Source organism: Dama dama, chromosome 5, assembly GCF_033118175.1.
Source record: "Dama dama isolate Ldn47 chromosome 5, ASM3311817v1, whole genome shotgun sequence".
NCBI lineage: Eukaryota > Metazoa > Chordata > Mammalia > Artiodactyla > Cervidae > Dama > Dama dama.
The window spans coordinates 20239774-20266367 of NC_083685.1; the positions used below are offsets into that span (position 1 = coordinate 20239774).

Below are 26594 nucleotides of genomic sequence, written 5' to 3' on the forward strand. Positions count from 1 at the left end.
CTGACCTCCCCACCCCCCACTCTCCACCCCTCAGCCAGAGGGAGGCAGGGTGGGGTGGGGGGCTCCCGCAGGCTCCCCAAGTCTTTACCTTCTCCCCGGTCAGGGTGACCATGTCCAGGGGCCCGTACATGAACCGGCCCGTCAGGACCTGCGGGCCATCCTCGTTGGCGACCGCATCATTGATCCGGTGGTTGGCTGTCACATTCTGGGGGGGGCATGCAGGAGCAAGGTTGGGTCAGGGTGGGGGATGGAAGGGTGGCTGGGGTCTCCCGGGCTCAGCTCAAGCTTCCCAGGGGCCTGGGGGTTGAGCATGGGCACAAAGTCAGATGGCCCAGGGTTCAAGTCCAGCTCGGCCACTGACCTACGTGGCCTTGGTGTGGGTCCCTGTCTGTAAATGGGGGAACAGCTCTAACCTCAGACTGTGAGGATTAAGTAAGACAGCACACATCTCTGTGACTCAGTTTCCTCATCTGTAAAATGGGGTTTTCTCAGGAGGATTCAATAGGACAATAGCCCTGGGGCCGGGGCACCCAGAGGACCCCTCACCCGAAGCTTCACATGGGTCCTCTTGCGCTGCCACTTCTCTCTCGGCTTCGAGGGGGTGAACACCGAGACCTCCTTGCCGTCCAGCTCCAAGATGCTGGAGTTGTCATGCCTCATGACCTGCGAGGGGGAAGAGGGGGGTCATGGGGCAGACTCAAGCCTGGGGCTTCCTGTTCCGCAGCGAGAGGCCAGTGGCCCTAGGGGCCCAACTAACCCTGTGAGGGTTTGGGGGGACAAACCCCACTACAGTCCACCCTCTGCCCCCCCCTCCCCAGAACTCACATCTGTCCCGTGAAGGTGTACCCCATCTCCACGGCTTCCTCTGCTGGGACCAGAAATGTGGAGTCCCCCACCGTCCTCATTTATGAAATGAGGCCGAGTCAGCAGCTGGGTCACTCAGGGACCTGAGAGGTGTTGGTGTTCCTTGTAGGGTGACTCGGGTACCTGTCTCAGCAGGAAGGAGACCACATCCGTCGACTCCCAGTAGCTGGCGTGGAAGAGGTGGGGCAGGGCCACGGTGGGGAAGGCCGTCAGGGCATCGGGGCAGTACAGGGCATAGTCGATCCGCTTCTGGCCCCACCACTTCGCAGCAACTGCCAAGAGGAGGGGACCATGGCTGGGCTGGGCCCCCGAGGGTCACCTGGCCCCTCAGGCCTGGCTCTGCCCAAAGACGAAACCCTCCTCTGACCAGGGAGCAGGACCACCACCAAAGCGAGTCTCCTTCTCCCAGGCTTGGTGACAGGGGAGTGGAGGATAAGGCACAGGAGCCCGGGACAGTAGCAAGCGGTCCAAGCGCCCCGGGGAGGGGGAGTGGGGGCTGTGGCTTGGCAGGCAGGTGTGGAGTTAGAGGGGGAGGGGAAGAGCCCAGTGTGGAGGCAGGACTCCCTGGCCCTGGTCAACCCCTTGTGGACCCCCGCCCTGGGCTTCATCACTGCCCTCTCCGGGCTTCCTCTGGACCCCTTGAATGCCTCCCCCGTCCCAGGCCTCAAGGCTGTGAAAGGCTTCCCAGAGCGGGAGTCTCAGTTCCTGGGCTCCAAGGCAGAGGCCTGATGCCCTCAGTCCCTGGCAGGCAGAGTGTGAAGTGAGGGTGTGTGCGAGTGAATCTCTCCCAAGGGGGAGCTGGGGGGCCACCCCAGGTTGGCAAAGAGCCTCCCCAGTGGCTGGAGGCCAGAGGCGCACTGGTTCAGGGTCAGAGCTCTCTGCCTGCAGCCTGTCTGATAGGTGACCCCGGTCCTCACCCGGCCTCCGTCCAGCCCCCTCCCCGCCCCCCCCCCCCAGCCCCCAGCTAACTCCAGCAGCTCCTGCCTCCTGCCTGGAAGTCAGGGTGCTCCCAGCCCAAGCTCCAGCTCCCTGGTTAGGTGTCAGCGGGGCCCCGGGGGTGAGATGTGTCTGGAAATGAGAGTGTGAGCCCAATTAAGAGGAGGAGCATGTGTGCGCATGGAGGCCCGTGATGCCCGGTACCTTCACTGATGTCCAAGTCAGGGAGGCGAGGGGCGCTCTCCCGCTTGCCCAGGGTGGAAGGGGCTGGGTGGGGGAGGGCAAGCAGGGACAGGCGCCTGACGCTGGGGGTGTGGCTGAGCAGAGCTGGGGCCTCTGAGGAGCAAGAACAACGGGAGGGGCTCAGCCATGCAGGGGCCACCACGCCAGCTAGCCTTAGCCTAGACCCTCTGCTCTGACAGGCGGCTGGGGAGCCAGCAAGAGAGGAGATGGTCCAGACTCTGCTTCCAGCTGCTAAGAAGATAGAAGGAGCCAAGGAGGCCGGGGTGATCCACCCCCTGGGGTGGCAAGAGGGGGGCCGCGCACAGGAGACCTTGCTTCCCTGGCTCCCCTGGGCCACCCCTCCAGCTTCTCCAGAAATGGCTCCCAGCTTTCTCCATCAAGGAACATCTGCCACACTGGGGCTGGGACCCCTCCTCACAGACCCATCCCCTGCAGTTGAGACAGCACCATGATCTCCTACCAGCTGGACTTGGCCTCCCATCCCAGGGCCACCCCTTTCAAACGCTCCTTCCTTCCAGAGTTCTCGATGGACACTAGGACTGGATCACTCTTCACTGTGGGGCCATCCTGAGCATCATAAGGTGTTTAGCAGGTCTCTACCCACCAGATGCCAGTGGCACCCACCCCAGTAGTCTCCAACTGTCCTCTGGGGGGCATAATGGCCCTGGTTGACAATGGCCGCGACAGGACAGAGCCCCCTGGCTCTGACGGGCGCTGCTGCACTCACTCTGGGCGATGCCGGATGCCGTGTAGCTCTCGGCCATGCCTGACACCTGGCTGGCGATGCTGATCTCGCTGGCCCGGCGGAAACCTCGGGTGCTGGGGGCTGAGCCGGGTGAGGAGGGGGCCGCGTGCTCTTGGAAGACCGTGTTGTGGGCCTGAAGTGCCTCTGCTGCAGGTGGACAGGGACCAGAGACCAGGGGTAAGGAGGCCTTGCCCAGCCTGGCCCCTGGGACCCCCGAGCAGGGGTGCCCAGCGTGTGCCAGGGCTGGGTGGGCCAGAGCGGCAGCTGTGCCAGGCAAGGCCAACACCCCTCAGCTGCAGAGGAGTCGGGGACATCTGAGCACAACTGGCAGACAGGACGGGCCCATGCGTGCCAGGGCCTGCTGCTCAGGGTCGAGAGGGCAGGGCTCAGAGCTGAGGCAGAGAGAAGGGAGGGCTGGGGCAGGGCTGGACAAATGGACCAATACAGACACAGTGGGCAGGGAGGCAAGGCGGCCAGGCTCACGCCCCACCCCGGCCACCCTTCCAGTCTCTTGGTCTAGTCTAGTCTTCTTGGCCTCTGGGGCCCCGTCTGGCCCGACCCACAGCCCACGGCAGCTGGGTTTGGGGGTGCTAGCGACAGAGGCCTGGGACAGCTTCCCAGGCATGTCCTAGGTGGAGGACTGAGCAAATGAGACAGAATCCTGCATGCCCCTCACACATGGGCCACACGAGCCAGCCCCGGATGGGCATCTGGGGGAAAAGGAAGAGGGCTGAGGGCTCCAGTCAGGCTCACCTGGGCCCGGGCTGAGGGCGGGCCAGAGGACCCACCTCTAGACAGGAGAAGGAGGTGCCTGGACCTTCTCAGGGAGGGAGGGAGTGGGGCATTGAGAATCCAACCCCATGCCGGGACCAAAGGCTTCTCATGGGGGGCAGGTGGGTCCCAGAGGGCCCGAGGCCTCACCCCAACCCCTGGCTGGTAGCCTCACAAGTGGGGAACAGAGCCTTTGGGCTGACACCTGTGCTGGGTGACACCAGGACAGCTGCTCTCCTCTCTGGGCTCCTTCTTTGCTTCGAGTCCCCTCCCCGCTCTGCCCAGTGCCAAGACCGATCCCAGGGACATGTCCTGCCCGGTCTCTGCTCCTCGCCACAGTCCCCCAAACTCCGGGTGGCCGAGGAGTGGGTGGGGGGGTCCCTGAGGACCAGCGGTCAGCCAGCGAAGCAGACGCCACCACGAGCAGGGGGGTTACACACACTCAGCGCAGCCCGGGCTCGGGCGGGGCCCGTCTTGTGAGGTGAGCGCGGGCACAGGGATACTGGTTTCCAGGAAGCCGTCCCCGGGAGGGAGAGGGGCCAGGGGGCCGCCCTCCAAGACCAGCTCGGGGTTTCTCTGCACGGTTTCGACTGGAGGCAGACGGGGAGAGAACAGAGGACAAGAACAGACACTCGTGTGGACGCTCCGACGGATACAGGGCTCCTCAAGGACCAAGACAGGACAGGACTGGGACACACAGGGGGCAGGAGGGACGGGCATTCCCGGGGAGGGACGAAAGGGACCACGGGCAGCCCTTGTTCACACGCCCTGTCTCCAGGCCAAGTGACCAGGAAGCTCCGGGCCAATCGCCTGCTATGGAGGTCCTTCACAGGGCGGAACACAGGCCCAGACTCAGCCAGGGTCCCTTGGGTCCTCAGCCCTGCCTTGGTGGGGCAGCGGGAAGGGAAGCGGGGTCCCTGGCTCTGTGCTGTGTGTGGAGAGGTGGGAAGGGGGAGGCCTGTGAAGGTGTCTTACTCCTTCATCCCTGGGATGAGGCACCTGCGCCTACACCAGGTGTCCAGCTTCTAAAGGGTTCAGGGCAGGCCGCCCCTTCCCGCACGGCAGGGCCGCCCCCCGGATCCGGAGCACCCAAGGAGCCGGGCCAACTCCCACCCTCCCCCAGGGCCGGGGCCGGTAGAAAGGGGGCGAAGGTTCTCTCACCCAGCAGCGTGGAGCAGCCGTCCCCCAGCGGGTAGCGCTGGTAGCGGGGGATGCTGAAAGGCGGCAGGGCGTGGAATCGCCGCTCCAGCAGCGGCTCCAGGCGCGAGGCCGACGGGTCAGCGGGGTGGAAGAGGTTGTAGACTTGTTGGCAGGCGGGCCGCAGCTGGAAAACTGAGGGCGGGGCGGAGTCGCCGAGGCTGGAGTTAGCTCCGCCCTAAGGAGGCGGGGCCTAGGGCCGGCTAAGGTCCGGTGGGGTGGGATGGGATTGGGGTTTTAAAAGAGAAACCCAAAAGTGTGTCTCCATAGATTTGGGGTTCTGTTTGGGCCACTGTCCCTTTATTAACCAAATTTTTTTTAATTGAGAAAATTATGATAGTGGTAAAAAAAAATTTTTTTTTTGGTAGTACAGGGATATATACGATATAAGACATATAACGGAAAGCTGCTCTCCACCTCAGAACGCTAAGGTTAGAGCCCTACCTGCAAACCCTGGGGAGCCCCGAGCATGTGCGGCCGAGCAGGCTAGAGCCTGCCCATCCACTCTGAAAATGTTTCCAGGCTGTGCGCTTCCAAACATTTTGCAGTTGTTGGGAAGATGCCCTGGTGGTCTAGTGGTTAAGAATCTGCCTGCCGGTGCAGGGGACACAGGGTTTTTGAGCCCTCGTGTGGGAAGATCCCACATGCCACTGAGCAACTAAACCTGTGATTCCCAACTACTTAGCCCAAGGGCTGCAACTACTGAAACCGGAGCACCTAGAGCCCATGCTCTGCAACAAAAGCGTGTGCAGCAATGAAGACCCAACACAACCCCCCCCCCAAAAAAAAAACCCCAAATAGGAATATAATCTACCTTTTTTGTACTTGACCTTTTTTTTTTTTCATTTAACACACAAAATGTTGGGAGTCTTTCATATGACTATTTTCACTGAGCCCCTTTCTTTTGAATTGCACTGGGGCATTCCTTTGTATGGCTGTGCCAAAGTTGATTTAACCACAGCCTGCGTCCCATTTAGGTTGTTTCAGGTTTTCCATGATTACAGATGACATTGCCCTGCCATCTATGTCTCCTGAATCTGTGCACTCATGTGGGTGCACAGTGTCTTGCCCTTGGGCAGGTGTCTACAACCTCTCTGAGCCTCAGTTTCCCCCTGGGGACCCTGCGCAGCTCTTGTAGGATGGGAGGGAGCCCACACTGGTTGATCCTGGGGGCACTGGGCAGGGACCGCTGCTCTGACGGCTTCTTAGCCGACACTTTTCTACCTCCCTCTCTGTGTTGTCTTGAGGAGGAACCTGGAGCAGCATGGCTGCGGTCCCTCTGGGGCTGGGAGGCCACCGCATCAGGGAGCCTTCAGGGGTGCCAGGCTTCCTTATGGGAGACTGGGTCTGTCCTCATCTGATTCTGGGGCAGCTCCTTCCATCTCTGGACCTCAGCTCCCAGAGGTGCCTTGGAGATGAAATGAAACAGTGTGTTGGGAAATGGGGTTGGAGACTGAGCTGGGTTGAGGCTGGAACAAAGGAGAGCCATGGGCCCTTGGTGAGGCAGGGGTTGCAGAAAGGAGGCTGATGCAGGAAGGGGCCTGGGATGTGGCCCTGGCCTTGTGACAGGGGTTCACTGAGATCCTCTGCTCAGCTCATGGACCCCTCCCCTCCCCTGCAGGGACTCTCACCATCCAGGGACGGGATGACCGTCTTCCTCAAGGCAAGGACCAGCCCCAGGGGGCACCCGAAGAGGAAGAGGTCAGCGACCTCGAAGTCGAACTTGCCCACAGCCCCTGCGCCATCCAGCATGGTGGAGCTGCTCGAGCGGCGGGAGCTGGGTTCGTTCCTCAGCACACTGGCGTGGAGGCTGCAGGTACGGGGTGGGGTGGGGAGATGAGCAAGATCACACCACGGCCCTCCTCCGGGCCGGCCCGCCCTCGGCTTCCTGAAAGAGGCTCCTCGGGAGTCATCGGGCCCCAGCAAAGCTTGGGCCTTGTGCAGTCCTGCGAGTGCAGCTGTCCAGCACCTGCTGGGACACCTCTGGGGACAGCAGGGCCCGACCTCTCCAGGGAGCCCACTGCCTTTGGGACAGCCCTGGCTGGGACCGTGCTGTCCCCGGTCAGTCTGCTGGCTGACTCTGCCAATCCTGGCTTCTTCCCCTGCCTCAGTCGGTCTGTTCCCTCTAACTCAAGAGGGCCCTAGTCGTGTACGAGATCACAGTTGCTTGGGTCATTTGAAGAGACATGGATGGACCCAGAGACTATCATACAGAGTGATGTAGGTCAGAGAAACAAATATCATGTATCAAGGCATATATGTTGAATCTAGAAAAATGGTACAGATGAACTTGCTTGCAAAGCAGAAATAGACACACAGACGTAGAGAACAAACGTATAGACACCAAGGTGGGAAAGAGGAGGTGGAATGAATAGAGAGATTGGGATTGACATATATACACTATCAATACTATGCATAAAACAGATCAAAACTATCTGATAAAACAGATGTACACTATCAAAACTATGCATAGGGCTTCCCTGGTGGCTCAGACGGTAAAGAATCTGCCTGCAATGTGGGCGACCCAGGTTGGATCCCTGGGTCGGAAAGATCCCCTGGAGGAGGGAAAGGCAACCCACTCCAGTATTCTTGTCTGGAGAATTCCATGGACAGAGGAGCTTTGTGGGCTACAGTCCATGGGGTCAAAAAGAGTCGTACATGACTGGGTGACTAACACTTTCACTTACTTTTTTTCATAAAATGGATAACTAATGAAAACCTGCTGGATGGTACAGGGAACTCTACTCAGTGCTCTGTGGTGACTAAATGGGACGGAAATCCAAAAAAGAGGGGATATATGTATACGTATAGCTGATTCACTTGGCCGTGTATCAGAAACACAACATTGTAAAGCAACTGTATCCCAATTAAAAAAAAATATATATATATATATATGTGTGTGACTTCGCTGGTAGCTCAGCTGGTAAAGAATCCGCCTGCAATGCAGGAGACCCTGGTTCGATTTCTGGGTGGGGAAGATCCCCTGGAAAAGGGATGGGCTACCCACTCTAGTATTCTTGGGCTTCCCTCGTGGCCCAGATGGTAAAGAATCCGCCTGCAATGCGGGAGACCTAGGTTTGATCCCTGTGTTGGGAAGATCCCCTGGAGGAGGGCATGGCTACCCACTCTAGTATTCTTGCCTGGAGAATCCCATGGCCAGAGGACCCTGGCGGGCTACAGTCCATGGGTTGCAAAGAGTCCGACATGACTGAGCGACTAAGCATAGCATAGCACGGCATGACCATAAAAAAAAAAAAAAAAGCCCACAGTTGCACCCCACACCTTCTCTTGGCTGAAGAACCGTGGGCGTGGCCTGGGGATCCCAGGACCGAGGTCGGGGGCCTTCAGGACTCTCACATGGACCATCAGCACCACCTTAGAGTCCCCATCCTCACCCAGCGGGGGCCTCCCCACCCACCTGGACAGGAAGGCCTGGTGCTGCTGGATGGTGTCCAGCTCATAGGTGGACGAGTCACTCCTCTTGCGGGGTAGCTGCCGTTTGGGGTCTTCAGTGCCGTTGCTCCGGGGGATGTCGATGTTGCTGCGGCTCAGGTGCCGGCTGCTCTCCAGGTTGCTGCCATGTGCCGTGTTGACCGTTGAGCCCGGGGACAGCAGGTCAGCGTCCTGGAATGGCCCCACGCAGGTTCACGACCCGGTGGTCACTGACCTGGCCCCCTCTTCAGTGTCGTGGGAGCCGAGTCTCCCCTCCTGACCCCAGGCCTGCGGCAGCTTCTCACCCAAACCGGGAAGGGAAAGGCCCAGTCCCTGTGTGCCCTGTGGTGGCCCCCGCCTTCACTCCTGGCCCAGCCCGCCCATCTGGGCCTGGCTGACTTCCCACTGATCCTGCCGCCTCGCCCAGCCCACCAGGCTGCTTGCTACTCTGCGGCGGAGGGACCTTGGGTCCTCTCTCCTGCCGGGAGGCTCAGAGGATCCAGGCCTCCACGGTGACGGATCTGCTCTCCACGGTGCAGACCTGGCTTCACTGCCTGCTGAAGCCGCTTGCGCTCCTGCCTGGCCTCGCTGCAGCTGTTCACTTGTGCCATTCATCTGTCCCCCACCTCTGGGCACCTGCGTTGGCAACCCCGGCCCTTCCTTTTTACTGCAGGCCTCTGGGATGTTTGGAGCCAGAGGGTGACACAGTCTCCATCCTGAAGGTCCCCTGCTCTGGGGTCTGGAGGAAGCGCGTACCTGCACACTGGCCACACTGCCCCGGCGGCTGCTGCTCTGACTCTCAGACACTGGCTGGTTGCTGCAGCATAAGGCATCGAATGCCAGGATGCCCCCGACGCAGTCTCCGATCAGGCAGACCTGGGTGGGGAGAGGTCGAGGGCCCTGAGCATCTGCCCCGCTTGCTGGGGTGCTGGCTGGGGAGAGCCCTGGGCCGGAGGACCAGGCCAGTCCACCCGGCAGAGGTTTCTGTCTCCCCTTCCCCCACCCCACAACTCACCTGCCCGTTGAAGGTCACGCCCTCCTGGGACTTGATGAAGTCCCCGTAGGCGAGGTTGGCCCGCTGAATCACTGTGGCAACGGCCTCCTGGTACTGGGGCGAGGAGGTTGCCAGCAGGGGCAGGGCAGCCAAGGGGATGTGGTCCTGGCTGCTGGATAGACAGCCTTCATCATGGCTGTAGGGGCTGAGGCTGGGGGAAGGGAACCCGTCAGGAGAGAGCAGGTGGCCTCAGCTCAGCCCAGGGGGCCCCTCTCCCCTGACCCGAGCATCAGAGCTGGAGCTGCCTGACACCCTGAGAGCCTTAGCCCTGACTCAGCAAACCACGTGGGGACGCTTCCAGGCCAGGCGTGGGGAACAGGGCTGGGGACTAAGGCCAGTATCTCAGAGGCAGAGAAGCATTCTCATATCACAGATGTGGAGACTGAGGCTCAGCTTTGGGCCCCAAACTCTACCCTCCCTGTATCCTCCCCGGTGGCTCATATGGTAAAAAATCCGCCTGCAATGCAGGAGACCTGAGTTCAATCCCTGGATTGGGAAGATTCCCCTGGAGAAGGGAACAGCTACCCACTCCAGTATTCTTGCCTGGAGAATTCCATGGACAAGGAGCTTGGCGGGCTACAGTCCCTGGGGTCGAAAAGAGTTGGACACGACTGAATGACTAACACACTCTAAATTCAGCCATCTGCATGGGTTTTGCTGCCTCCCAGCAGAACAAGTTAGACGCTGGTTTGGATGACGGGACCATGGTCCCAATATTATGTGGGGAGGTCTCTGACCCTCGGGGCCAGGGGAGGAGCAGAGCCTACACACTCACTCGGAGACGAGGGCGAAGGCATCGGAGCAGATGGGCGGGCAGGGCACCAGGCGGATGGCGAGGTGGCCCAGGGCGCTGGGGTAGTGCACGCGCATGACGGTGTCGAACACGGTGGCGATGGTGTTGGCGTCTCCCTGCTTGGAGCTGGGGTCCCCGGCGCCCGTGTCCAGGATGGTGCCTCCATGCAGCAGCAGCAGCAACACGTGGATTTTGGAGGGTGGTGCGGCCAGCGGAGGGCTGACCTCGTCCTGTGTGGGTGGGGGTGTTGGTGGGGGTCAACTCCCTGGGGACTCAGCTCTGTGCCCAGGCTGAGGCTTCTGTCACGTTGGGGAGAGGCCTGTTGAGGCCCAATCACACCCTCTGAGAACCCTGATCTCAGTTCCTCTGCACCGGAGCCTGGTGCCCGATGCCTTAAGCCCTTCCCCTGGGGGCGCCCAGCTGCTCCTCCCTGTCCGTCCTCTCTGCCTGCAGCCCACCTCCTGGCCACGGACCTGACCAGAGCACAGAGGACATGGAGAGAGGGGTCTATTCCTTCCAAAGCACAAACTCCACTTCCCATCAAGGGGGCCCAGACAGGGCTTTCTGGGCCTTCTGGCCTTGGGGAGGAGGCAGAGACTTGGCCCAGGGTGGGCCTTTGGGGTCAACCTGCCCTCATGTGTCTGTCCAGGCATTGGACTGTTAAGGGCTCACCAAGAGGGGCTGGGGTCAGGGACTCAGGCTGGCTGCTCGGCCCACAGCACTGAGCTCTCACTCTATCTACATGTGCTGTCCCTGGACTATGGCCTCCATGCCCTGCCATTCCCAGACTCTAAGACCAAGGTCCTCAAGAGCAGAGATGTCCCAGCAGAGGTAGAGCCCCAGTACCTTAGAACAGAGAGGGCAATGCAGGTATCTCTATCTGAAACCCTCCCCCACTATTTGTGAGGGGTCATGCCCCCACCTCTGGCTGCTCAGACCTGCTTGTGAGGTCCAAGTGAGACTTGCATATATCCAACTGTTCCATTTAGAGACGAGGTGGCCCAGAGAGGCCAAGGGACTTATCCAAGGTCACACAGCATATCAGTCCCAAGCTGGACTGGAACCCAGAGCTCCCACCACCAGTTCAGTGCTCTTCTCCTACTCCAGGCTGTAATCCCAGTCTCAGGGGCCTCTCCCCGCCCCCAGCTCCTGGTGTGTGACTGCAGGAGGCCAGGGCCCAAGAGGAGCCACTGCTGAGTACTTGCCAGGCCCATATGATGTCAGCGAGTATGGGGGTTTGGGAAGGGAGCTGAAGACAGGGGCCTCTCCCTAAGGAACTAGCAAGACAGAACAAGGGGCTGAAGCCATCTGGAGGGCCCGTGGGGGTCAGCTGGCCCTGAACTGGGCCATCAGCTGGCAGGAGTGGACCCAAGTGTCAATGCAGAGCCCAGGAGAGGGGTGGGCAGCGCGGGGCACAGCCCAGCGACCAGGAACAGATCGGGCTAGACTGGGAGCCTTTGAGCAGCGGAGGGCTTTGGGTGAGAGGAAGGCTGATGGGTGGGCAGTCCTGGGCCCAGAGTGGAAATAAGACTGGGTTGCGTCAATCCCCAGGAGGGGGCTGGTCATCGGCCAGTCAAGGGCCTTGGGGCCTGGGCAGGAATGCACGCCCAGCAGAGCTTGGGTCCGACTCCCGTCTCTTCCAAGGGCTGCACACGGCTGGCGGGCCTGGGAGGGAATGAACTCATGGCCTGAGGCATGGTGGGGTCATTGGCTGCCCGATGGTCTCAAGGATTAATCAATACGGTCAGGCGAGGGGCTCGTGGAATGAATGTATTTAAGCAACCTCCTGGTCACCCAGATACGCCCCTAGTCACCTGGGATGGGCAGAACTGGGCAGTGGGGGGAGCCTGCCTGGGTCTGGCTGCCAGGACCCAGCACTGGAGGCTGGGACTCTGGCAGGGACTTGGGAGGCCAGCCCGAGACACAGCTTTCCTCCTGTGCAAACTGCTTTCTACCAGGGCACGCCCTGCCTGAGACTCAAACCCTAGTGGGAACAGAGCCCTCGGAAGGCAGGGCCCAGGAACCAGCTCTGGGGAGCCAGGGGGGCCCCATCAGTGACTCCGTAAAGCCGTCCTCCTTCCCTGAGGTTGGGAGAGGAGCTCCGGTTTGGGGGCTGTTGCAAGCAAAGGGATCTGACTCAGGATGGCGGTACTCCAGAACCGGTGCTGGGCCCAAATGCGCATCCACAGGCAGATCCAGAGCCCGAGGCCCCTTCTGCCCCTCCCGGGTGGGGGCGGGGGACGGCTGTCAGAGCTGTGTGCACCGAAGGGGAGGAGGGGGCTCACTATGCTTCATCGCCATTAACTGGCAACTGGAAATCAACTCCCCTCGTCCCAGTTACCCTTCTAGAAAAGCCTGCTTCAACCTTAGACCTCAAAGAGAACCCCGAGAGGAGAGGGCAGTGCGGATGCCACCCCACCCCACCCCCCCCCACCAACCCCTAGTCCAAACTCCCCAGGCGTCCTGAGTCCCCAGGGGTATCATCTCCACCTTGGGCAGCTAGAGGCCAGAGCAGCGCGGTGACCACGCTCCGCCCGGGCTCCTGCCCCAACGCAAACAGCTCTGACCGCCCACAGCTGGAGGAGCAGAAGGGGCGTGAGCTCCATGCAAAGAACCCCCAAAGTGGACACAGGCGCTCTACCGAGACAGCTTTATTGCATACTAAGAGCAGGGCGGCCACAGCCCGCCACGTCACTTCTGCTCAGGTGACTTTCGTTTCCTCCCCTTCCATCTTTTTTTCTTCAGGGACTTCAGACAGGTTGAGCACAAGCTGAAGATCTTATTTTTGATCTGGAATTTACAAGTTTCTCATTTTACTCTCCAGGGTTGGAGCAGGGGCAAGGACTTCCTTGGGGGAGCTGTCCTACTGGAGCAGACCCTACTGGTTGTCAGGGACCTCAGAGGGGGTGGGTCCCAGGCCTCTCTCCAGTGGTGCCCAGGCCAGTGTGGACGTGAGGCTGTGGGTGCCAAGTTCTGCCTCCGTTGCCCCCTGGGGACCCGTCCTTGGCGCCCTATCCCCTGCCTCCTGTGGCCTTGGCCCTCTGCCACCTCGGCACTCACCTCGATGATGTTCAGCTGTTCCACGCTGGAGGCCACCCTGAACTCAGGGGCGCTCTGGCGGTACAGACCATCTGCAACACAGATGCAGTGGGTGCTGTGAGCAGGCAACACCAGACAGAGGTCGTGACCATGACCTGCAGGGCCCCCCCAGCCCTCCTGGGTGGCTGGGTGCTCCTTCTCGGGGATGAGGGGCTTGGCCCGCTTAGCCGCCCTCCCTAGGCCCTGCCACCCCCAGCTGATTACCCTGTGAGTCCTCTGGCTCAGGGCTTTCGATTTTGTCCATGAGATCGTTGGAGTTCCACTTGGTGATGTCCTTGGGGAACATTTCCTCTGAGTCAGACAGGTCCTCTGGGGAGGAAAGAGAGGGGCTTCAGCACCTCGATCAAGGGCGGGGACCTTGGGGGGTCGGTCACTGGGAGGCCTGGCTTCCAGTGGTGGAGGGCCTAAGAGTGGCCGGTCTGGGGGCTCCCATGCTTCTCTGGCCTGTGTGCCCCTCTGCACTCGGTTCTGTGGTCTCGCTTCCTTAACAGGATGGACACATGGCCACCTTCTCACAGGACTTCTGCCTGATGTTTTTGGTTTATTACTATTATTATTTTTGGCTGTGCTGGGTCTTCGGTGCTACATGTGGACTTTCTCTAGTCGTGGAGAGCAGGGGCTAACTCTAGTTGCAGTGCACTGGCTTCTCATTGCAGTCTGCTTGATTTTTTTTTTTAAATTGTGGTAACATTCACTGAACATAAAACTCACTATTTTAACCATTTTCAAGTAGCACTTAGTCCATTCAGAATGCTGTGCAACCACTAGCTCTATCTGGCCCCAGAACTCCTCCATCTCCCCACACGGAGACCTGTCCCCATCAGCAGGCGTGCCCCAGCCTCCCTCTCCCAGCCCCTGGCAACCGCCGGTGGACTTTCTGTCCTTATGGATTTGCCTGTTCTGGACAGTTTCCACACATGGTACGTACAGTATGTGGTCTTTTGGGTCTGGCTTCTTCCACTTCACATGCTGGGGTTTTTGTTTTTGTTTTTTCAGCTCAGTTCAGTTCAGTCGCTCAGTCGTGTCCGACTCTTTGCGACCCCATGGACTGCAACATGCCAGGCTTTCCTGTCCATCACCAACTCCTGGAGCTTACTCAAACTCATGTCCATTGAGTCGGTGATGCTATCCAACCATCTCATCCTCTGTCGTCCCCTTCTCCTCCTGCCTTCAATCTTTCCCAGCATCAAGGTCTTTTCAAATGAGTCAGTTCTTCGCATCAGTGGCCAAAGTATTGGAGTTTCAGTCAGCATCAATCCTTCCAATGAATACTCAGAATTGATCTCCTTTAGGATGGACTGGTTGGATCTCCTTGCTGTCCAAGGAACTCTCAAGAGTCTTCTCCAATATGGTGTGGTTTTTTTTTTAGTATTTATTTATTTGGCTGTTCCGGATCTTAGTTGCTGCCCATGGGATCTTTAGTGGCAGCATGCGAACTCTTAGTTGCAGCATGTGGGATCTAGTTCCATGACCAGGGATCAAATCTGGGCCTTCTGCATTGGGAGCTCGAAGTCTTAGCCTCTGGGCTATCAGGGAAGTCCCCACATGGTGTTTTTAAGATTCAACCACGTGTCAGTGCTTCATCCCTTTTCATGCCTGAGTCATAGTCCATCATATGGATGGACTTCAGTTTGTTTCTCCATAATGTTCCTAACTGTTTTCAATGTCCACAAAATAACAGCTTAGTGAGAAGTGCTGCTGTGAACAATTCCACTCATGAGTCTTGTGTCTGCTTTCCTGAGAACTTATCCGCGTGACCCCTGGGCAGGAAGCGGTTGTATGGACCCTGGTATGTATGTGCTGGTCCCTCCTCCCTGGGTCACTGGGACGGTTTCCTCAGGACGCTCCAGCAGTAACATCTCCTGATCCGCTGTCTTTCCTCTTTTCCAGCTTTTTCTAAAACTCTTCCTGTGTCTTTCCCTCATGTTAGGGACACAGAGCCAGGGAGGGCTTAGCCTTTGGGCCTGGCTGGAGGGGAGGGTGGGAGTGTGGGATGCCCCATACCCACTCCCTACTCTCGGGAGGCCCCAGTGGAGAGGCCTGCCTCCTGTACCGTCCCCCCCGCCCTGCCCAGGCCAGACCTGCCTCCGCCCTGCTGCGGGCCCGTGGGCAAGTCCCTGTCCCTCTCTGAGCCCGTGTCCTTCCTTGTGAACCGCAAGCCCATCTCCCTGAACCTGCCTGCCAGCCCCTCTTACTTCCTTGAGAGGAACCACCAAGGTGTGAAGGAAGGATGTTTAGGCCGTGCATCTTCCCAGCACAAGTGGGTGATTCATCCAGCTCTTTTCTTGCTGTGCTTATTCTGAGATTCGTGGGAAAATGGGCACTTTACATAGTTTTTGCTTGTTCGAATTTTCTAAAGTTTCTGAATTACATGTGTGTTAATTTAATCATGAAAAGACAGTAATTACAAAAAATTAGAAAACCAGAAGTTATGCTTTTGTAAAGCTTCTGAGGGAATTTTTGTTGTTGTTGTTTTTGGTTGTGCCACACAGCTTGCAGGATCTTAGTTCCCTGACCAGGGATTGAACCCACACCCTCAGCGATGAAAGCACGAAGTCCTAACCACTGGACTGCCAGGGAATTCCCCTAGGGAATTAAATTCAAAAGAGGATGAGATGGTTGGATGGCATCACCAACTCAATGGACACAAGTCTGAGCAAACTCTGGGAGATGGTAAAGGACTGGGAAGCCTGGGGTGCTGCAGTCCCTCGGGCGGCAGAGTCAAACACCACTGACAGACTGAACAGCAACAATGGAAAAAATGTCCCTGACTGTAAATTCATTTTGGGGGGTTTGAAAGAACAGTCCCTACCTGCCAGATCCCGGGCACATCCTGATATCAGGGTTAGGGTGAGTATGAGAGCCCAGAGTCCCGGTGACCTCATCTCATCCTGCCCCCGCCCCCGACGCCCTGCTGTTCACCCAGAACTTTCCATGGGTAATTCCCAGCATGACTTGCATCCCCACCAACCCTTTCAGATCCCACCCTTTCCTCTCCTAGGAAGGCCTGTGTGCTCCAGGTGCCCGCATACCATGAGCATCGAAGAACTCATCATCCGAGCTCTCGTCTGAGTCCCGGGCGATACTCTGCATCCTCCACTCCGAGATGCTGTGGCGGGAAGGACTCGCTGGAAGGCAAAACCGCAGACCGACTGAGCACCCGGCTGCACTGGGATAAGCAGGCAGAAGCAGGCAGGTGCGATGATGCTCAAGCGGGGCCAGGAGGGCTCAGAGGGGATGGAGAGAGGGCAGGGTGGCCCTGGCTCACCTCCCAGCCCACCCGGCACAACGCAGTCTTGTCCTGTGTGGACATGGAGTGGGGAGGGTATCAGGTGTGAGGCCAGGATGTGCAGTCAGCCGGGCTGGGGTCTACTCATGTGCCCCTGACCTGGTTGGCCCAAGAGCGGGACCCTTAAACTGCCATGGCGGGGCCGATAGGCAGGGAGGCTGGGCACTGGTGGAGAGTGAGATTAAATGTGTGGTTCAAGTGTTTCCCTGGATCCCTTCAGCACAGGACAGACAAGCCTGGTGTGGGAAAAGCTGGATTTGCAGGCATAGAGGGGGACTTCTGGTATTTTACACAAAATACCCTGAGTTGTCCCACTAGCCACTGCACTTTCACATCAGTTTCTGAGAAAGGATTTTCTCAGTATCTGAAGGCTTTCAAGGTCCTTTGGCAGAAGTCCCTCCTGGGTATGCTGGGTGTAGCCCCACCCAGGCCCCTCCTCTGTGCCTTGGAAGCCTGGCACCTCAGAGCTGCAGCCGGCGGGTCCCAGGAGGGGCTGGGAGCGGGGTTCCCGTGTAGCCAGCCTGCCTGTCTGCCCAGGGTTGTATGGGTGAGTCTAGGGGAAACTGCCAGGGTTGGGGGTCGCCCTGGGCTTCATCTGCAGCAGAGGCTACAAAGAGGTGACTGGTTCTCCCTATAAGTGTGGCCCTTGGATCTGAAAGCAGGAGACCACCTTCAGTGTTAGAACGCCTCGCAGCAACCCTGGGATGGGCTGCCCTGAGGGGTGGTCACTGGTGTGGACGAGTAGAGGGCAGGGGTCCCCCCCAGTGTGGTCACAGGGTGCTCACCTCCCCGCTTGGATGACCGAGATGACTTGGAGGATGTGGACCACTGCTTCTTCAGACCCCTGCCCGCCACGGGCTCCCCACTGCTGCTGCTGGGCTGGGAGGGCTCCCCGGAGGCCTGGTCCTGGGCAGCCTCATCCTTGGCCAGCTCCGCGGCCCCTTTGTCCTCCTCGTTGAACTGGGCCATTTTGCGGGACAGCATGAGCTGTGCCTCCTTTTCCAGCTCCCGGATGTTGTCCATGTTCAGCCCGTACCATTCGTCCTGCCAGCACCAGGCCTGCCGGTGGGCCCTCACCATCACCTTCCGCAGGCCTAGGGGAGGGGATGCAGGGAAGACAAAGAGAGAGGCCTGTGTCAGGGCCCCCCAGGGACCCCTCAGCTGGGAAGCGCCCTAGGCTGCAGGTCAGGCTCTGCTGTACACCCACTGCTTGGCCTCCAGCAAACCACTCTCTCTCCAACCCCCAGGTTCATTTCCCCATGTGCAAATGAGGGATCCAGCTTACAGACAGCCTCCCAAGCTCATAGTGGCTCTGTAACTAGGGCAGGGGGGGAGTCTCCTCCCTCAAGGGGAGCTGGAGGAGGACTCCCTGAGTGTTTCCTATCTGGTCTAGGAAATTTTTAAATTCCTCTCTTAAATTCCCCACAGAAAAATCAAGCTGAAGTTTGAAGCAGGTTGGTCCTTTCTTTTTTTGAAGTTCATTTTTAATTTTTTTTTTTAATTAAAAAAACTTTTGGTCATATCATGTGGCAAGTGGGATCTTAGTTCCCCGACCAGGGATCGAACCCCCATCCCCTGTATTGGAAGCACAGAGTGTTAATCAATGGGCCACCAAGGAAATCCCGGTCCTTTCTTTTTAAAATAAATATATGCACATATAAAACATGATAGAGATTTCCCTGGTGGCCCAGTGGCTAAAACTGAGCTCCCAATGCAAGGGGTCCAGGTTCAATCCCTGATTAGGGAACTAGATCTCACATACTGAAACTGAGAGATTGAATGCTGTGACTAAATGATCCCATGTGCCACAAGGAATACTGAAGTTTCCATGTGCTGCAACTACAACCCAGCAAAGCCACATAAACAAATATAAAATAAAACAGGATAAAGATATACAGGAATATCTTATACATAGAAGACAGAAAATAAGATACTTTAAAGGTATAAAGAACAGAAGAACCATGAGCACAGGGAGCAGATGGGGGCTGCCTTGGGTGAGGACGAGAGTGGGGGTGATTGGGAAAGACTCTGGGGGAGTGGAATGTTCTAGAACTATGTGCACTACTCTGCAAATACAGTCAAACTTACGGAACTCAAACTTCTCTTACAACAAATGCAAAATTAGGCCTCAATAAGCTGCTTAGAAAAACATTAAGAGGAAATAAATCACCTCGGCTCCAGGTTGCAGAAGTGACCAGTAACGCAGACCCCATCATCACCCTCCCGCCCCCTGCCCCGTAAGGGTCCATCCTGAGTTCTGTGTTTATCATTTGCTCTTCTTTCCATGTTTTTCTATACAATATGTTGGGTTGGTCTACATGTTGTTGACATTTACATGTATGTGTCACGCTGCATGTATTTTTCTGCCACTTGCTTTTCTGGGTGAGTTTCCGGTTTGTTGCTGTATGGTTGGCTTTTATTTGTTTGAAATACCACATTCTATTTATTCCTTCTCCTGCCAATGGGCCTTTGGCTCACTTTCACTGTTTGTCCGTTTTGCTTTTACAAACCTGCTGCTCTGAACATTCCAGAACGGGCATTTGAGTTTCTCCCAGGGGGTGGGGCAGACCCAGGAGGGTCATCCCTGGATCCTCCGGCTGATTTCCTACAGAAAACTGAGAGGCTTCCCAGGTAGCCCAGCCCTTGCTTGTACCCAGGCTGGTCTCCAGCGACCCTTGCTCCTGATTCCCCACTCCTGGACTCGCTCAGGCCGCTCTGTCTTCCCTGCTGTCCTTTCTAAATCCCTTGATCCCAAAGGTCTGCCTAGAAGGAACTCCCTCTCACCCTCTGTTCCTGGGAGGGTACTCCCAAGCCCCGGGCTATGGCCTCAGGCACACCACCCTCAGGGCCAGCCAGCACTCATGGTGGACAGACCGTCTGATGACACGTTAGGTCTGGACAAGAACAGATGGACCAGAAGATCTGGGGTCACATCCAGGCCAGCATGGGTGTGAGGACCGGAGGATGGCCAAGCCGCTGTCCCCTGGGACTTCCAGCCCAAAGCAGGAGGCAGCAGTGGTGCAGGGCCTGGGGTCTGGCGCCAGGGGGTGGGCTCCACATGTTAGAAACTCCAGCTAGTCCAGAGTGTCTGGGGCAGGACACACACTGCCTGTCTTCAGTAGGTGCTCGACAAGTGTTTGTGTGGTCAAGGTAAACCAGGTGGGACGCTGCACATGGGCCCTGGGGTCACCTGTCCAGAGTGACAGAAACTTGGAGTCTCAGGCAGACGCGGGGGGCGGGTTAGGGGCGGCAGGCAGATGGAGGGACACAGAGGGAGAGGCGGGCGCCCTCACCCGTGTCGTGGATGAACCGCTCGATCTTGGACTGCATGCCCCAGTATCGGAACTCCACCTTGCAGAGCTTGTAGGCGCACATGATGGGGAACACCTGCTGCTTGTACTCCTCGATCCAGTTCTCCGACAGGGGCCCCCGCTGGGTCTTGGTCGAGTGGAACAGCTTGGGGTCCTCTTCCGTCTTATACTCGTTGGGGGGCACGGGGTCCTTGACAATGTCAATGAAATCTATGAGGAGACACCATGAGTGACCACTTCAGCCCCCACCTTCACCCCACCCCTCCCTCTCCAGTCTCCTCCCCCATGTCCCTGCCATCCCTGAATCTCGGCAGGACCCCAGGCTTGGATGTGTCCCAGGGCCCCACATGGGAGTGGAGATGCTGCTCTGGGCCACTCTGATCCCTGAGCTCCCCCAACCTCAGGACTTGCGTCTTTCCTTGTTGCCTTTTCAAATCATTTCAGCAAAACCCCTGCTTTGTGCATACTTGCCAAAGCGCATAAATCAGGTGATGAGCTGGAGGAGCATGGGGGGAGATGAAGTTCCATGCGAGGATGTGGGAAGGGGCGGGGGTGAGTAGAAGAGGAAAAGCTGGCATTTCAGCCACAGGAGCAGAAGAACTGTGAGGCGGAGAACGTCCCAGAGTGTGACACTTGACCCAGAAGTGGGGCAGTTTGGGGAACCGCCAGGGTGTCTGCGTGGTGAGAGGTGATGGGGATGCAGTTGGACTCATCAGCCATCTCTCGCCAGGCACCCAGAAGGGAAGTGGTGCTACAGATGGGTTTGAAGGTGGCTGGTCTGCTCAGAAGCCCCTCCCAGACAGACCAGCAGGGAGGAGTCCAGAAACGACGTTTGAAGGGCCCAGAGGGAGGCGTCGGGCATGAGCAGGTCCAGGATGTGCTGGGCACTGGGGAAACAGGACTGGGGGCTGGTAGGACATGATTCGGGGAAGGGGGGTGATAGTGACTCTGGGAAGGATGACCTCTTGTCACATGTCTCCTCCTCCAAGTCAAAACCATCTCGCTGGGCTGGCTCCCGTGGTATGCATGTGTCAGACGGGGCTGTGTGCACACTTGGTGAGGAGAAACTTAGGACGGGGCTTGTAGCTCAGAAAGCCTTCTTTCAGAGGTGTGGGGACAAGGGCACGTGGTGGGGCTCCACTGGGCCTGGGCCCTGGCTGTCTCATCTTCCTGGCACCGGGTCTGGGCTGTGGTTTACAGGGGAAGACAGCAGCCCCACTGGAACAGGCAAGGGGTCAGGGCAGCCCGAGGGCAGCAGAGTGTGGAGGGGGGATTTACATCCTTCCCGGAGTAGACCACATGCCCGGCCCGCTGGGGCAGGCAATGGCCACCAAGGGGAGGGCTGGGACGTGAACCATGACGGGAGGCCTCCGGGGGGAGCCTGCAGCTGGCCAGACAAGAGCTGTCAGATGGCCTGGGCCCTTCCTTCCTGTTATGGGTAGAATGCGTCCCCTGGCAAACGCATACGTCGGCCTCAGAATGTGACCTTATTTGGAGACAGGGTCTTGAAAGAAGTCATCAAAAGGAGGGCACCCACATAATCTAACCAGCATGGTTATACAAAGGAGAAAGTAGTAAAAGTTTTAGTTCCTCAGTCCTGGTTGGACGCTTTGTGACCCCATGGACTATAGTCCACCAGGCTCCTCTGTCCATGGATTCTCCAGGCAAAAACACTCCAAAAAAGGAGTGGGTAGCCATTCCCTTTTCCAACAGATCTTCCTGATCCAGGGATTGAACCTGGGTCTCCCACATTGCAACAAAGGAGAAATTTGGCTCAATTAAAAAAAAAAAAAAACCTGAAACTAACACAATATTTTAAATCAAGTATACTTCAATTAAAAAAAAAAAAAGGAGAAATGTGAATATAGACATGAACACGGACAGAACACCATGTAAAGATGAAGGCAGAGATTGGGGTGGAGTGTCTACAGGCCAAAGAACACCAAAGTCTGCCAGCAGCCACAGGAAGCTCAGGGAACTCCCCTGGAGGCCCAGCAGTTAAGAAATCCACCTTCCAATGCAGGGAACATGGGTTTGATCCCTGGTCGGGGAACTAAGATGCCACGGGGTTACTGAGCCCCCTCGCTCTGGAGCCCATGTGCTGCAACTAGAGAAACCATGCATTGCAACAAAAGATCCTGCATGCTGCAACAAAGATGTGATGCAGTCAAATAAATAAATATTTAAAATTTAAAAAAAAAAGCTAAGGGAAAGACCCCAAACAGATTCTCCCTCAGGGACTCCAGAAGCAGCCAACCCTGCTGACACCTTGACCTTGACTCTGACCTCCAAAATCGTGAGACACTTATGACCAACCTAGATAGCATATTAAAAAGCAGAGACATTACTTTGCCAACCAAGGTCCATCTGGTCAAGGCTATGGTTTTTCCAGTGGTCATGTATGGATGTGAGAGTTGGACTGTGAAGAAGGCTGAGTGCCGAAGAATTGATGCTTTTGAACTGTGGTGCTGGAGAAGACTCTTGAGAGTCCCTTGGACTGCAAGGAGATCCAACCAGTCCATCCTGAAGGAGATCAGTCCTGGGTGTTCATTGGAAGGACTGATGCTAAAGCTGAAACTCCAATACTTTGGCCACCTCATGTGAAAAGTTGACTCATTGGAAAAGACCCTGATGCTGGGAGGAATTGGGGGCAGGAGGAGAAGGGGGCAACAGAGGATGAGATGGCTGGAAGGCATCACCAACTCGATGGACATAAGTTTGAGTAAACTCCGGGAGTTGGTGATAGACAGGGAAGCCTGGTGTGCTGTGATTCATGGGGTCACAAAGAGTCGGACACAACTGAGCAACTAAACTGAACTGAACTGAAGCATCTGTTTCCTTAAGCCCTTAAGTCTGTGGTACCCTGTTTTGATGGTCCTAGCAAGCTGATGCATCTCCCAAACCCCAGTGGGGCCTAAAAACTTGGGTAGGAGGGAGGAGTCCCAAGGAAAAGCCATCCTGCCATCCGAGGCTGGCTGAGGGTCATCACCACCCCTCCAACACCCATCTGAGACCCACAATGGTTCATTCCTAGGGCCTGGGGGCTGTCAAGGTGCAGCTGATCCACTGATGTGTTTTGTCTGACTGGTATATTTACAAAGATTTTTAAAATATTTGTCAACCTTGAGGAACTGGGAGATTTCACATGAAAACCCTGATTTCTGGCCTCTCTTTTTCTTTTTTCTTTTCAGGCCATGCCATATGGCATGCAGGATCTGAATTCCCCAACCAGTGAACCCGTGTCCCCGGCATTGGGAGCGCAGAGTCTCAACCACTGGACTGCCAAGGACGTCCCCCGGGCCTCTCTTGAAAATGACTTGACAAATGGGACCCATTTCCTGCACAGAGTAGTCAGCTGGAGGGAAGTGGAGTAGAGGCCGCCCACCATCAATGGGACACAGGCCCCACTGTGTGCACAGCCCCCACCCGACCTGCCACATCCACCCATGGCTGTCAGCCCTAGGTGGCTCCCAAGCACACATGTGCATTTCTGGGGATGGGGACACCTCAAACGGATGGAGGGAAGGCACTTGAGTGGAAAAGGCACTTAGCCTCAGTGGGCACATCAGGGAAATGGGGCCAAGGAGACCCATCCTGCCTCCCCAACTCCCCTGACTTCCCACCAGGCTGGCTTGGACTCTAACCTCCCCGCCCAGGACAGGAGCCAGTCTGGAGCCTGCCAGGCCTGGAGACCAGGGGCAGAATCGAGGAGCCCATGGGCCGGGCAACCAGCAACTTGGCCCCGCAGGGCTCCTGGCCCTCCCAGGGTAGGAACGTCAGGGTGGACGGTTACCGATTGTCAGCTGGTTCTTTTCCACAGGAGACAGGCTGAAAACGTTGGGGTTTTCTCCAGCATCGGTTTTGTAAAAGGTTTCGATGTCGATGGAGAATTTCTCCACAAAAGGGCAAGTGAACCTGTGGGGGAAGGAGAGTATCCACCAGGACACGGGCTTGGAGGGGTAGGCATGGGTTGCTGAGTGGAGGACAAGGGCTAGAGTGGTGGGTGAGACCTGTCTGTCCTGTCCACCTCCTGGACCTTCACTGCATCCCAAGAAGAGCCAAGTCTGAGTTGAGGGCAGTGGGAGGGGTGGACTTATGGGGAGGGAGGAGTCATCGCAGGAAGTGGCCGGCAGCCTGTGTCCCTGCGTGTGAGGCATGGTGCGAATACGGTGTGGACACAGTTAAGGTGGCACTCTACCAAATGGGCTGAATCTGGACTAGCACTTGGTGTGACATGCCACCCTGTCCCCTAAGAAACCAGGTGTGGCAACAGGGAGACAGCCTCTCTCTCTTGGCTGGAGATGAGCTCAGAGGAGAAAAGTACTGCTGGGAAGTGGACAACCTGAATGGATTCCCCAGCAAGTTCCAGGCCCTCACCCACATGGACAAAGAAGCCCCAGGAGACTCGTGGGGACCCCACCTGTTCAGCACACGGGTGGCCCCCTCTCTCTTCTAATCAAGCAGTGCTCAGTTATATTGGGTGGGGGGCACAGAGTGAAAAGCACCCCCTACCCAGGGGAATCCAAAGAAACCGTGCTCAACATGGCTTGTTATAAAATATTATCATAGTCGCTGAAGGTGTCAGGGTTGGAGGGAATCTCTGAGCCATCTGGGCGACCCTCAGTTCCCGTTTCTTCCAGCTGGTGGACTGTCCTGCATTCCTAGGCAAACATTAACGTGAGTTTGTGTTCCCTGAGCCTTCCCAGATGGCAAAGGAGTCTCAGATGGCCCTCGCTGAACTCATGCCTTCCTGGGCTCCCCCCATCGGCAGGCTAGGAGGCACCTAAGGGTAGAGCCTGCCCTGTCCTGTCTATTCCCCCAAGGGGGAACTTGGGGGAACCTTCAGGGTTAGAATGGAGGCTCAGCTCCCTGGGAGCCATGCGGCTGAGACTGTCTGGGGGCGCAGTGCCAGTATCTATGCCCCTGGATTGGTTGCTTCCCGGGAGGACGACATGGGGCTGAGGGCAGGCTCACCTGGTTCGGGTGTAGGGGTAGGCGTTCCAGGACTCCTCCACCACCCGCAGGGCCGCCTTGGGCAGGATGGAGCGGAACCAGCTGGGGATGTGCATGCCCACATGGTACACCTTGTGCGTGTATTGCCCGGAGCCGCCGGGGCCGTCCGTGTACGGCCGGTTCTCCAGGATCTCCACGCCGCTGCCTTCGCCATGCGTCTCGTTCCGACTCTTCTTCTGTGGGGACAAAAGCATGGGGGACATGTGGGTCTGGAGCTCTCTGCAGAAGGGGAGGGGCTCAGGAGACCCGGCTGAGGGTGCTGAGTGTGGGGGCGGGCTTTGGCCAACCAGGCTGGCTCCTTTTGGGTCACTTCAACACACCCTCCTCAAATACCTCCCCCCACAAGGCTCCACATGTCCCAGCATTCATGCAGAAGACTGAAGGGCCACGGTTCCCTCTCCGAGCCCAGCACTGCACATGTAAACTCCTCCGTTCTGACTCCTGAATCTCCTGGGACTGAAAGTGTACCCAAGGTCAGGAACAAGGGGAGGAGCTTGCTTTCTCACCTTGTAGCCAACGCTGTACTGGAGGTTCTTGCCAGAGAAATTGGGCAAGAAAGAGAAAGAGTAAGAGGCATTCAGATTGGAAAGAAGAAGTAGGGACTTCCCGGGTGGTACAGTGGTTAATACTCCAATCTCCCAATGCAAGGTGCCCAGGTTCGATCTCTGATCAGGGAGCTAGATCCCACATGCCACAACTAAGAGTTTGCATGCCGCAAATAAAGATTCTGCAATAAAGATTCCACGTGCCGCAACTAAGACCCGATGCAGCCAAAAATATTTTTGTATAAAGGAAGAAGTGGGGCTTCTCTAGTGGCTCAGTGGTAAAGTGGTAAAGAATCTGCCTCCCAGTAAGGGAGACATGGGTTCGATCCCTGGTCCAGGAAGATCCCACATGCAGTGGAATAAAAAAGCCCGTGAGCCATAACTACTAAGCCTGTGCTCCACAATAAGAGAGGCCACAGCAATGAGAAGTTCAAGAACCACAACTAGAGAAAAGTCCTTGCAGAAACCAAGACCCAGCCCAGCCAAAACTAAAATAAATAAAAACATTTTTTTAAAAAAAGAAAGAAGTAAAACCATCTCAATTTGTTAATGACACAATCTTAAACACATAAAAACCTAAAAAGCCCCCAAATCTGTTAGACCTAATATATAAATTCAACAGAGTTGCAGGATACAAAATCAACACACAAAAACAAATAAGGCAGAAAGGAAATAAAGAAATCATTTCCATTTACAATAGCATCCAAAAGAATAAAATACTTAGGAATAAATTTAACCAAGGAGGAGCAAAGAGTTGTATACAGAAAAATATAAAACATTACTGAAAGAAATTAAAGAAGATTTAAATAAATGGAAAAGACATCTGTGTTCATATGAATTGGAAGATTTAATATTGTCAAGATGTCAACACCCCCTCAAAGCAATCCGTAGGTCCAATGTAATCCTTAACAAAATCCAATGGCCTTTTCAGCAGAAAGGGAAAAACTGATCCTAAAATTCATACAGAGTTTTGAGAGATCTCAAATAGTCAAAACAATCTTGAAAACAAAACAAAGTTGGAAAGCTCACATTTTCCCATATTAAAACTTGCTAAGGACTTCCCTGGTAGTCCAATGGTTAAGAATCCGCCCTCCAGTGCTCGCTTCGGCAGCACATATACTAAAATTGGAATGATACAGAGAAGATTAGCATGGCCCCTGCGCAAGGATGACACGCAAATTCGTGAAGCGTTCCATATTTAAAAAAAAAAAAAGAAAAAAAAAAAAAAGAATCCGCCCTCCAAAGCAGGGGATGTGGGTTTGATCCCTGGTCAGGAAACTAAGATCCCACATCCTCCATGGC

The 26594-nt window shown here is 56.5% G+C and overlaps 1 protein-coding gene and 1 non-coding gene across 23 annotated transcripts in view; one reads left to right on the plus strand and one right to left on the minus strand.

Annotated features, from left to right (window-relative positions):
* Positions 1-26594, minus strand: part of PITPNM2 (phosphatidylinositol transfer protein membrane associated 2) — a 157466-nt gene that overhangs the window by 4502 nt on the left and 126370 nt on the right. For 18 of the 22 annotated variants that reach the window (XM_061142021.1, XM_061142034.1, XM_061142029.1 and 15 more), the window contains 19 exons: positions 24709-24923; positions 23528-23649; positions 19717-19944; positions 17209-17517; positions 16167-16262; positions 13339-13443; positions 13096-13166; positions 10018-10265; positions 9204-9393; positions 8945-9064; positions 8175-8380; positions 6388-6566; positions 4721-4891; positions 4000-4149; positions 2771-2935; positions 2005-2136; positions 988-1136; positions 547-663; positions 89-205 (listed from right to left, as the gene is read on the minus strand). In XM_061142021.1, coding sequence (XP_060998004.1) covers positions 89-205; positions 547-663; positions 988-1136; positions 2005-2136; positions 2771-2935; positions 4000-4149; positions 4721-4891; positions 6388-6566; positions 8175-8380; positions 8945-9064; positions 9204-9393; positions 10018-10265; positions 13096-13166; positions 13339-13443; positions 16167-16262; positions 17209-17517; positions 19717-19944; positions 23528-23649; positions 24709-24923 — 3090 coding nt within the window. Of the gene's footprint in view, positions 1-88; positions 206-546; positions 664-987; positions 1137-2004; positions 2137-2770; positions 2936-3999; positions 4150-4720; positions 4892-6387; positions 6567-8174; positions 8381-8944; positions 9065-9203; positions 9394-10017; positions 10266-12670; positions 12826-13095; positions 13167-13338; positions 13444-16166; positions 16263-17208; positions 17518-19716; positions 19945-23527; positions 23650-24708; positions 24924-26594 lie in introns of those variants that run through there. The other 4 variants (XM_061142037.1, XM_061142036.1, XM_061142038.1 and 1 more) reach the window with 4 other exon arrangements.
* LOC133058041 (U6 spliceosomal RNA) lies at positions 26388-26494 on the plus strand. The gene has a single exon (XR_009693166.1). It is a non-coding gene; the product is annotated as a U6 spliceosomal RNA (small nuclear RNA).